At 45.7% G+C, this 12,410-nt stretch overlaps 1 protein-coding gene across 3 annotated transcripts in view; it reads left to right on the plus strand.

The window, feature by feature from the left end:
- The window catches only part of CELF5 (CUGBP, Elav-like family member 5), a 93,550-nt gene that overhangs the window by 62,474 nt on the left and 18,666 nt on the right, over positions 1-12,410 (plus strand). For all 3 annotated transcript variants that reach the window (XM_015411292.1, XM_015411293.1, XM_015411294.1), the window contains exons 4-6: positions 3,248-3,376; positions 6,409-6,488; positions 8,764-8,910. In XM_015411292.1, the coding sequence (XP_015266778.1) occupies positions 3,248-3,376; positions 6,409-6,488; positions 8,764-8,910 (356 nt within the window). The remainder of the gene's footprint in view (positions 1-3,247; positions 3,377-6,408; positions 6,489-8,763; positions 8,911-12,410) is intronic.

The raw sequence follows: 12,410 nt of genomic DNA on the forward strand, positions 1-12,410 counted from the left end.
GCAGGGAATGTCAACCAAAACAAAAACCCTAGCCGGCTATTCTACTCACTATGTTTCCTATCAGGCGCGTAGCTCTGGCGTCTCAACAGGCGTTCCTGATGAGGAGAGTCTCTGGAAGCAGAGCAGCAGGGTAGAAGTCTCTTCTCCCTCTGAGTCTTCTCAAGCTGTCTGTTCTACATGGGTGTTCTTAACCATTTAGCCAATAGAACGCTGTTACCAGGATAGATCTCTAAATTGCAAGCTGTCAACCACTTTAGATGTTCTCAGTTTCTCAGTGACTGCAAGTTAATCCCTTCTGCCAGCCTAAGCAGCAATTCTGAGCACAAGCCGGCAGGCGGGGGTGATGACTTCTATAGTCAAGAAAGCTAACACTTAGGCAGAAAAACTCTCTTCAAGGAGATCAGTTTTGTGACACAGACGGAATCCTAGAGGTCACCTACTCCAACCCCCTTGCTCAGTGCAGGAATTAGTCAACTACAGCTCCCCACTCTGCTTAAAGGAGCACACGTCTTTAAAAAATGTTTTCAAATGATTGGAAAGAGCATTTGCCTTTAGGAAAGGAGGCAGAGCCCCCCAAAGCCCCACCGTAGCTACGGGCCTGGGCATAGGGTTGTCAGCTCTGGGTTGGGAAACCCATGGGGATTTGGAGGGTGGAGGCTGAGGAGGACGGGGTTTGGGGAGGGGAGGGGAGGGGAGGGACTTCAGTGGGGTATGATGCTGTAGAGCCCACCTTCCAAAGCCCCCATTTTCTCCGGGGGAACTGATCTCTGTCACTTGGGCATCAGTTGTAATCCCAAGAGATTTCCATTACGGTTTCTAGGTTGTCTGCGGAGTGCAGAGCAGGTCCTGAAGGGTGAAGGGAGAGGGGGCATGGTTTAGGATGGAGCCCAGTGCAAGATCCACCTAAGGGATAGAGGTGCTTTAAAAAAAAAAATTGCTGCCCTGAAAAATATGGATTTTTTTTTAAGTGGGGGAAGTATGAGATTTTTTTTTTAAAAAAAAAAACCCACCCTGATTGGTTTTGTGATTTGAGTTAGCAACTCAGCTTTCCTAAAGTTGTTGATGTTAAAGGTAAAGGTTTCCATTGCTCGAAAGCCAGTCAAATCCGACTCTAGGGGGCAGTGCTCATCTCCGTTTCCAAGCTGAAGAGCCAGCGCTGTCCGAAGACTTCTCCGTGGTCATGTGGCCGGCATGACTTGACACCGAGGCACATGGAACGCTGTTACCTTCCCACCAAAGTGGTACCTCTTTATCTACTTGCAATTTCTTGCTTTCAAAATCCTGGGTTGCCAGGAGCTGGGGCCAGAGACGGGAGCTCACTCTGTCACGTGGCACTAGGGTCTCGAACTGCCGGACTACAGACCTTTCAGTCTGCCGCTCAGCGTCTGCTATTAGCATCGTGGCACTTTATCGGAGGATGCAGCATGAATGTTATGACAGGGAGAAAAATTAGCCTGGGATTGGCAGGGAGGGACAGGTCTTCATTACGGATGCCAACGGCAAGGTGGGCCTGGAGACATTCTGAAATTACAACCAATTTCCAGACGACAGAGATCAGTTCCCCTGGAGGACACGGCTGCTTTGGAGGGTGGCCTCTGTGGCATTATACCCTGCTGAGGCCCCTCCCCTCCCCAAACCCCGCCCTCTCCAGGCTCCACCCCCCAAATCTCTAGGTATTTCCCAACCCAGAGCTGGCAAACCTACATTATACTCCGCTGAAGTCCTTCGCCTTCTGAAACTCCCAGCATTCATGTTGTTTTAATGTGGGGTTTTTTCTTTGCCGCCTTGGGGACTCTTAAGTTGGGTGGAAAGATGACTTGAAAATAAGTAAAATAAATATCTATATTACTTACTCCCAGGGCTCTTTTTGTAGAAAAAGCCCAGCAGGAACTGATTAGCATAATAGGCCACACCTAACAGCAGAAACTCATTAGCATATTGGGCCACACCCCTGATAGCACAGCTCATTAGCACATTAGGCCGCACCCACATGTTACCAGAAGTGTGCTCATCCAGCCACACCCACCTTTTGCTTCTTATTCTGTTTACCTTGTTTGTTGTCAAAACCCAGGGCCTTTTTTTGTAGCAGGAACTCCTTTGCATGTTAGGCCACACACCCCTAATGTAGCCAATTCTAATGAGTTTCTGCTGTTGGGTGTGGCCTATTATGCTAATGAGTTCCTGCTGGGCGTGGCCAACTCGGGAACCAGCTGGAACTCCATTCCTGTGCGTTCCTGCCCAAAAATAGCCCTGCTTACTCCCCTTATACCCTGCCTTTCTCCCCAATGGAGATGTCAATGCAACTTAACATCATTCTCCTCTCCTCCATTTTATCCTCACAAGAACCCTGTGAGGTAGGTTAAAGTGTGTGATTGGCCCCAAGGCTACCCGGCGATCTTCCATGGCAGAGCCAGAATTTGAATCTGGGTCTCCTGGATCCTAGTCTGACAGATAGGCTAGGCTGAGAGTATATGACTGGCCCAAGCTTCCATTAGCAGAGGAGGGTCTGGAACTCGGGTTTCCCCAGATACTAGCCTGACACTCTTAATTATTCCACAACACTGGCTCTCGATATATAGAAATACTAGAAATAAGGGCCGTTGTGGAAATAAATACAACGAGATCTAGAAAGAGGCTCTGGGAGAGTGCTCTGGCTTTGGGCAAACAGTGTTAGTCTGCTTTTAAAACATGAACCTGGGACCTGCACACCACCAGAATACAGCAGGTTCCATATGCAACTGACATTCCAACTGCCTTGCGGGGGGGGGAGTTTGAGGTGTGGAATGGAGTGAAGTCCAATCAGCTTCCATATGCAAAAGACCAGATTGTCGCAGCAGTTGTGGTGTTGGCGGGACCTGGGCTTTGCCTTCTGATTGGTGGCGATATATGCTGAGGAGCAGTGCCATCAGCCATACACTAAGGGAGTGCATTTTAGAATTAGAACTTTGGCACCCACTATTCAATTATATATAAGGAGAGATAAATATATAAATTGTGTTGTGGGGGGGGGGGGACATACAACCTATGTAGTCCGTACACATGAAACAATAAGACAGGTGGGATATAAATGTTTTCTGAGAATAAGAATAAATGATCTATGAACACAAATCTAAATTAAAAAATAGGAACTGTGGCTCACACTGAGTTCACTGGTCTTTCCAAGATACCCCTGTTTCCTGACCCTGTTAGTTTCTACGAAATCTTGAAAAAACCCCAGAAGGTTGATGGTTCTGTGTTTTGCTTCTAGGGGACAGGAAGCTCTTTGTAGGCATGCTGAATAAACAGCAGTCAGAAGATGATATTCTGCGGCTTTTCGAACCGTTTGGAGTGATCGATGAATGCACGGTGCTCAGAGGGCCAGATGGGAACAGCAAAGGTCTGTCTAATATTCTTTGGCTTTTTAGGTATGGGAAAGACTCAGTCCCATCTGGAACTGGACAATAATAATGGTGAGAAATTGCTGTAAAGTTCACAAATCACAATGAATAGACAATAATAACTAGTACAGAATTGACGCTTGATGATGTTTATAATTTCTATGTTTTCAGAACACAGGATGTCAAATACGGAAGGTGAGCGATACGAACATCTCGAGTGGTTGTTCGTTTCGAGACAACTCTTTTTCAACCAAATTCAGTTCTCTGGTTGTCTTATTGTGTTTAGCTGTGATATCAATCTTATCCAACATCCGTAAAGCACATAGGCTAACAAGTTCTAACAGCACAAGGGCTAACAAATTCTAAATTCGGACAACCAGAGAACTGAATTCGGACAACCAGAGAACATAGAAATTATAAACATCATCAAGCGTCAATTCTGTACTAGTTATTATTGTCTATTCATTGTGATTTGTGAACTTTACAGCAATTTCTCACCATTATTATTGTACTGTTTTGAATTGCTGGTCCCCCTTGTATATATTTCCATCTGGAACTGGGCCTGTCTACGCTACAAAATTCAATCTGGTGTCAAAATGGTTTCACTCCCAGAGTATCCCTCCCAAAGAATTCTGGGACCTGTTGTTTGCTGTTGCCAGTTCTTTACAAGTTTACTAACCTGGCCCCTTTAGCAAAGCTCGGTGTTTGCTTTTGGCTTCTGGGCTGATTTCAGATTTCTCCTTTCTTCGGTTTCAGCCTGAGAAATCCCTGGTTCGATTTCCATTTTCCCTTTGTGCAAATCAAACCTGTGATTCTTTACTATTGATCATGTCCTGTTTCCTCTCACTAGATGTTGTCCGCAAAATGTAAACATTTTGTAAATGATCAACAAACTTAAATGCATGCGTGGATAAATTGAATATGATACTTTTAGGAAAAGATGAAAAAGCTTTCCAAAAAAGATGGTACAAAGTTAACAAATGGTTTAGAAATAATGTTTAATGTAAACTCCAAAGTTTGATTTATATACTGCAATTTTGTTTTTCTCTTTTGCAATGTAAAAATCATAAATAAATCTTTTAAAAAACCCTTAAACACATGCACACGCGCGCGCACACAAAAGACAATAGAGTACAGAAAGGAAAAAGGGAAATAGGGAAATACGTAATGTTTACATTAACATTTATCGAGGACATTCATTTATATGTACTATATAATGTATAATGCATTTACAAAGCACAATCACAAATGCTTTTCTACTCTACCCCTTGACAAAACATTTGCAATTTCATCTACATCGTAGAAGGAAGAGGTAAGAATATTAAATGAATATGACAAATATTTTGATTCTATCTCAGATTTCCAAATACGCTATACACCCTATATGTCAGAATTAAGGTATATATATACACCTTAATTCTGACATAATTAACACTTAATGTTGACATAAACATTGACTGCACGTTCCTCTATATCAGGCCCTTTTAATTCTTGATTATTTAAAAATGACACATGAAAGCTCTTACCTTGAATAAAACTTCGTTGGTCTGAAAAGGTTCCACTGGACTCAAACATTTGTTCTTCTGCTTCAGACCAACACGGCTACCCGCCGGAATCTGTTTTGCAAATGATGTACATCATAGCTATAAATGCCGTATGAATCGTAAATGAAATCGGTATGATGAAGCAAATGCATTTATAAAGCCAACAAGCAAAGAACCAAAACTGCTGATAAAAATATCAATTCACAAAACCAAAATAGGAACGTGCTTTTCACTTTGGAGGAAGCTTTGAGCTCACTAAGAGAGGCTTTTTGCAGCATTCATTGAAAAATTTGGATAAATATTTTGGTATTTGGCAACCTTGTGCTTGGAAATATCTGTTGAACTCTCTGAGGAAGACACTGAAACAGGAGGATATCTGGACCTCTGTTGGAGGAAGACTGAGCACTTATTCAAAATAGACTTAAAGGAGTCCTCCCTCTTAAAACTTTTGTATAATTAAGGGGGACTGATATTAATAAAGGGGTTGTGCAGTATCTTTTGTGATATATTAAGAGACAATACTTAGATGTTTTGATATATGATTCTTTCTATGTATTAAAGCTTATATGATAATATATGGTGAATAAATTGTAAAAATATAAAACAGAAATATATAAAAATTATTTGAGGTATTTTATAATCGTCTGTAGCACGGTATTTGCTGATTAAAAATATCAATGCATATAAAAGGAACTGAAACAGGGATCGGTTTCTCACTGCTGCCTTTCGACATATCCAAAACCAGTTTGAATTAGTATTGGTGATATGTCTCCCCTTTCCATCCTCAAGGGCTAAAAACCTGTGAATTATTTAAAAAACCCCACACCTGACTATCTCAATTGCATTGGCAAGAATCCCTTTTAAGAACATTTGTAGTGGGTATTTTTCCTTCAGATCTCCTAATAACCAATTATGATGGGAAAGTACATTAAAGAGAAGTTTAAAAACAAAGAGAAAATAAGAAACCTATGTAGGTTTAAAGCACTGAATGGACCCTGTCTCTTTTTAAATGTTTTGAATTGTTCTTTTGATTCTTTTAATCCACTCAGTTTGTTCCTGGGAGACTATTGCATGGGGGAAAAAAATCAATTTTGAAAAGTGGTTTCAAATGTCATATGGACTGTAGCAACATTATCGACAGGTCGTGATTGTATTAATGTTGTTGATTTTGGGGAGCAATCATTGTGTACAGGGTTTTTTTTAAGCAAAAGGTTTTGTGCTTTTGATATGCACATAACATACATAAACCCATTGTGATGGTAAAGAGCAGGACTCCCGTGAATAGGGGCAGCAAAGTTGTGAAAGGGGCTTTTGGTGAAAACCAGTTGTGTTTGTGTGTGTGGAATGCAGAACAGGATCCTGCCCTGTCTTTGTGAAGGGAAGCAATGTTCCTGAGACTCTCTACTTCGCTTTCATGTGCCGTAATCCTTCCTGCCCCTTCTCTCTGTCTGTCTTATTTTCTCTTTCTCAACTCTGTTGTTCTCCAGGCTGCGCCTTTGTTAAATTCTCCTCTCACACGGAGGCTCAAGCTGCAATCCACGCCCTCCACGGCAGCCAAACTATGCCTGTGAGTAAGAGCCTGAGGTGCTGCTGCCTTGCGGGGTGGCCTTTCTCCAGGGTCCTATGCCACGTCACCCAGGGCAGGGAGAAACCAGCAAGGGGCAAGCAACCAAGGAGTGGGCTGAGCGGCGCTAGGGTGGCTCTGTCAGCACCGTTCTCTCTTTCCCCACAGTGCGAGTGACCTTTTCCCTGTGTTCTGTTCACTGAGTCAATCTGCCGCTCGCCTGAGGTGAGCAGAAACCACCCAGAGGCAAACAAACTAGTACTACGGTGGCTTCATCAGCACAGTTTGTTTGTTTGTTTGTTGCACTTATGGGCCCATGATGGGCTCAGGGTGGCTGTGGCAACATGATCAACATAGGTTGCAGTTATATTAATGTTGATTTTGGGGAGCAATAATTTTGTACAAGGTTTTTTTTTAAATTTTGTACAGTGTGATAATTTTGTACAGTTCTTTTGATGCCTTCTAAAGGGATGTAAGACAGAGAAGCCAGGCTGTGTGTGCAGCAGCCTTAGTGCTGCCTTTGTGTTAAGAGCCTTTAAGACGTGAGATTGGGGATCTGTCAGACCCTTGGACAAAGTTTGACAGGATCCTCCAGTGGTCAGGAGGAAGAGGAGGAAGCCACCCTCTGTACATGCTCAGAAAGAGAAAGAGCACTCCTTGAGATCCCTTTATGTAGCTGTTTCTTTTAAATTTCTCTGTGACCGCCTCTTGTGGCTTCTGGAGATCACCCTACGGAGGCCGGTATTTTCTCTGAAATAGAAAGAAAAAGGGAGGATGGAAAGCAATTATGTTCAGCAACTTGAATAAGAACACTGGTGCAGGAAAAAAATTATTAAGTGGGCAGGGAATGGTTTTAAATTCTGCAGAATTCTGAAGTCTTGTTTCCTTCCCCAGCTGGAATTCTATACATACCTTTTTTGTCATAAAAGAAGACGGTCTTCCACAAATTAAGCTAGCGTGCTTTTGGATGCCTAGGTGCAAAATTCCAACTTTATATATGCACACAAAAAAAAAAAATCACTTGAGCAGTTAATCTCAGAACTGTGGCTGTTGTTTACTCCTCAGTTCCCACTTTCCAGCTCTTTTGACATGGCTTGGGACTGGGGTATCTGAAGGCCTTTTGTCTCCCATACTTACCTTCCCTGCAGGGAGAGGACCTGCTGACTGTCCCACCAATCAAAGAGGCTCATCTGGTGGGCACAGGAGACAGGGCCGTTTCAGGGGCAGCCCCATGATTTATTATGGAACTGTTTACCCAGGGAGCTGCCCCTGGCTCCCTCACTCTCAGTCAGAGCCAGTTTGGTGTTGTGGTTAAGCGTGTGGACTCTGATCTGGGAGAACCAGGTTTGATTCCCCACTCCTCCACTTACACCTGCTGGATGACCTTGGGCAAGCCATAGTTCTGTCAGAGCTGTCCTTGAAAATGAGCAGTTTCTGTCAGAGCTCTCTCAGCCCCACCTGCCTCACAGGGTGTCTGTTGTGGGGAGGGGAAGGGAAAGGAGTTTGTAAGCCGCTCTGAGACTGTGAGTGAAGGGTGGGGTATAAATCCAATCTCTTCTCTTTTCTTCTTCTTCTTTAGGAGGCAGCCAAAGATCCTTTTATTTAGGACTGCATTTGACTGATTTAGTTGTTATTTACTGGCAGTCCTAACATGAGTTTTTAAATTGTGACTTTTTACGATTTTTTAAATCATTGATGGTCTTATTGTGTTTTTTATAATGTTTTATTTATATTGTAAACTACCTTGAATTCCACAAGTTTTGTGTAGTCGTTAAGTATCTAGTATTTGGGAGACGTGGGTTTGAATCCCCACTTGTGCCATGGAAGCTCGCTGGATGACCTTTGGCCAGTCACACTTTCTCAGCCTAACCTGCCTCACAGGGCTGTTGTGAGGATAAAATGGAGGAGAGGAGAATGATGAAAGCCGCCTTGGATTCCCACTGGGGAGACAGGTGCGGTACAAATGAAGTAAATTAAAAAATATATATAAAGATCTTAAATAAATAAATAGACGCCATTCTTCTTCTGCTTCCCTCTGATGCTGGGCTTTGAGGAGAGGGGCTTAATCCGCACTGGGCACCTTCTGTGCCAGGACTCCCCAGGATCTGCCTTCTCCTGCCCCTCCTGCACTCTTCCTCTTCCATCGCCGCTCCTTTGCTTGCCCTTCTGGGCCAGTGAGGGAGCAGTGACGGCGAAAGAAACTGTGGTATGTCAGCCAGCCCCGCCTCCTTACAGGTTGCCCCCCTCCCCCAATCGCCTTCCTTCTCTCTCTGTCCAGGGCGCTTCCTCCAGTCTCGTGGTGAAATTTGCCGACACGGACAAGGAGAGGACCTTGCGCCGCATGCAGCAGATGGTGGGGCAGCTGGGGATCCTGACACCGTCGCTGGCTCTGCCGTTCAGCCCCTATAGCGCCTATGCACAGGCCGTGAGTATTTGCCAGGGGATGGGACGGGCCTCATCGGGCGGGTACTTGTTGCGGCTGTGACTTCCAGTAGCGAATTCCAGAGAAGGATGCAGCCTCCCTTGTAGAATGGTCAGCTCTGTGAAATTTCCCATTGAGGAGACACAGAGTTCTAGAACCACAGAGTTGGGAGGGGCCGTACAGCCCATCTAATTCACCCCCCCGCTCAACGCAGAATCAGCCGAGAGCATCCCTGACAAGTGCACCCGCAGTTCTTTAAGAAAGAGAAACCTCTGTTCAGCAGTGGTTCTGCGGCCCAGGGCTCTTTTTGTAGCAGGAACTTCTGCCTCCCTTGAGGCAGGGCCGGCTCGCTCACTAGGTGAACTAGGCGTTCGCCTAGAGTGGGCCGGCCCTTAGGGGCGCCAAACTGCACCCGCCCCGCCCGCCAAAAGCCCCCCTACCCAGTGTGGCCCATTCCTGCGACCTGCCAGCCTGTGGGAGGCTCTGCCGGCAGGAGCCGGGAAAGGTGCTGGGCGAGGCAGCAGCTGGGCAAAGTGGGTCAGTCGGTGCGGAAATCCTCTGGCCGGTGGCAGCAGCAGCACGCAAGGAAGGGTGGCAGCCCTAACCAGCATGGGGGGCGATGCACAGGGGGGACGGGGTGGCGCACGGCAGGTGCCAGAAGGGATCCTTGCCTAGGGTGCAAAATAAGCTGGGGCCGGCCCTGCCTTGTGGTATCATTTCCTCGGCAAACTGGCCATGCATGATTCATTCAGAGACATCATCAGACAGCTATCTTACAACAGTGTGGTGTAGTGGATAGAGTGGTGGACTGGCGACCCGGGTTTGAATCCCTGCTTCTACCACGGAAGCTTGCTGGGTGTCCTTCGCCCTGTCACAAACCCTCAGCCTGGCCTACTGCACAGGGTTGTTGTCGTCGTGAGAACATGGAGGAGGGGAAACCAGTGCTCGACAGGCCACTTTGAATCCCAGTGGGGGAGGAAAGTGACATATAAATACATAAATGCAAATGCATGAATCTTCTTTCTTTTATTGCCTTTGTTATGGTTCGGACATACCCACAAAGGCCAACTCACACCTCAAGTTTCATTTCAGGAATACTCCAAAAGTGTTTTTTTAATGTAATGTATGCATTCAGTCCCTATGTATTTGGTAACCACCTTAGGGCCAAACCAGACATGAGGTGCGTCTTCGTGTGCACCACGGGGACAACGGTGCTGTTTTAAAGTGATTTAAAAATGCTGCAAAGGCCGATCCTGATTGGGTCCGTAGTGCGGCAGGCCGAAGCACTCTTCCCCTCCCCACTCCTTCAAGTGCCGAAACAGCTGTGGTGTGTGCGAATCCAGACAGACAGCCTGGTCACAGACCCAAGGCAAATAGATTGTGCATCTGCCCAGAGATTTCCCCACCATTGTGCAGCCTCTTCTGTGGAGCCCCAAAGTTCCAAACTGGCTATGAGGCTACATCTCAGCAGGTCCCGGGGGTCAGAAGAAGCCCCGTTGAAGAAGTGTGATCTTTATTTAAAGCCATCTTGCTAGCAAATCCCCCCTCCCCATTCAAGACACGGTCCCGGCCTTCTGCTCTTCCTTGAAAAGTTTCACACCCGTTTCCCTGTGTGACATTCCTGATCCTGAGAAGTGACAGAAATGTGTGTGTGGGGGGGAAGGGTTCGGGCTTTGATTTGGGCAGGGCTCTTTTTGTAGAAAAAGCCCAGCAAGAACTCATTCGCATAATAGGCCACACCCAACAGAAGAAACTCATTAGCATATTAGGCCACACCCCTGACAGCACCACTCATTAGCCTATTAGGACGCACCCCAATGTTACCAGAAGTGGGGTCATCCAGCCACACCCACCTTTTGCTTCTTATTCTGTTTACCTTGTTTGTTGTCAAAACCCAGGGCCTTTTTTTGTAGCAGGAACTCCTTTGCATGTTAGGCCACACACCCCTAATGTAGCCAATCGTAATGAGTTCCTGCTGTTGGGTGTGGCCTATTATGCTAATGAGTTCCTGCTGGGCGTGGCCAACTTGGGAGCCAGCCGGAACTCCATTCCTGTGCGTTCCTGCCCAAAAATAGCCCTGGATTTGGGGATGAGAGGAGAAAGAAAGGGAAAAGAATGAGGACAGGCAGCTAAGGAGCAAGAAATTTCTTCTTTTTTCTTTTGCTTCCAACAGACCTTTGTTGTTGTGCACAGTCAGAACTGTGTAACTGAATATCACACTTGAGAGCACTGGCCAATTTTTTTTTTTTGCCACAGGCTGTGTGTGTGAGTGCATGCGTGGACACACACACGAGAAATTAACTTCCCCTTTCTGAAATATTATTTTTTATGATCTTCACGGTTGGCTCTGAGCTGTAGCCAAAAACGTCTCTTGGACTCCAGGAAAGGCCCTGGATTGCTATTTACTTGTGTATGTTTGAGTATGTAAGAAAGAAAGAAAAAAGACCTTACAAATTCATTCCTGAATCTAAGTCCTAACCGTAGATTTTTCCAGTAGTTAAAATCGCTTTTAAAAAAGAGGCTGTACAAATGCACGGAGGATAGGATAATCTGTTTAAGGCATGCGAACTGTTAGCAGTGATGGAACCTCCATGTGCAGAGACAGTGTACCTCTGACTAATGTTGGGAGCAAGAAACAGATGGAAGCGGAGCTGTTGACTCTTTGTCCTACTTGTGAGCATCTCAGAAACTGGCCATTAATGGAAACAGAATGGAAACCGTTTTTTGTCATCCCCCCCATTCTTTTGAGGACACTTGTACCCAAACCTTTTCCGGAAGCTGATGTTGACTTGCCTTTTTCCTTGTGCGTAATGTTTCTGTCAGTTTTCTGACCAGGATCCTACCCACTTTTTGATGATTGGACTGTCGTTATCGTCAAGCCACTCCCTTTCCTCATCTCCGCCCCAAAGAGGAAAAGTTTCATTTTCAGTTTTTTAAAAGAAAATCCAACCCTCATACAGTTATAGCGATATGAGCATGCACAAAATAATTAGGTTTAACAGGTCCTCTGAATTCCCAGCTCTCGTTTTAATAAAAGTAAGTCTCTAACCTCTTCCCTTGCAGAGATACGCCTTTTTCCTTAGGAGTCCATGAGGCAAAAAGGCAGGGACTTACTTTTTTAAAAAAAATGAAAGCTGGGAATTCAGAGTATCTCTCCTTTATTATAAAGGAGTTTTGGGTGCCAGAATTCTAAAATGCGCCCCGTTAGTGTATGGGCGGAAAATATGCCACTCAGAAGAGCTGCCTCCAATGACTGGCCCCCTCAGCCAACCTGCCCTGCCATTGGCTGGGTGGCTGGGAGGGGAGGGAGCCAGTCATCGGAGCCAGCGTCTTCTGAGCGGCCATCTTCCCCACATACACTAAGGTACGCTTTCAGCCCAGCGGCGAACGGAGCCGATAGGCTCCGTCCGCCGGCTTCCCCCCCTCCAGCCCCCATCCTGCCCAGCGAACGGGCCCTGCACGGCCTGTCCGCAGCCTCCCTCACCTCCAGCCCCCATCCCGTC

The sequence above is a fragment of the Gekko japonicus genome, unplaced genomic scaffold, assembly GCF_001447785.1.
Source record: "Gekko japonicus isolate JY-2015 unplaced genomic scaffold, Gekko_japonicus_V1.1 scaffold2190, whole genome shotgun sequence".
Classification (NCBI taxonomy): domain Eukaryota; kingdom Metazoa; phylum Chordata; class Lepidosauria; order Squamata; family Gekkonidae; genus Gekko; species Gekko japonicus.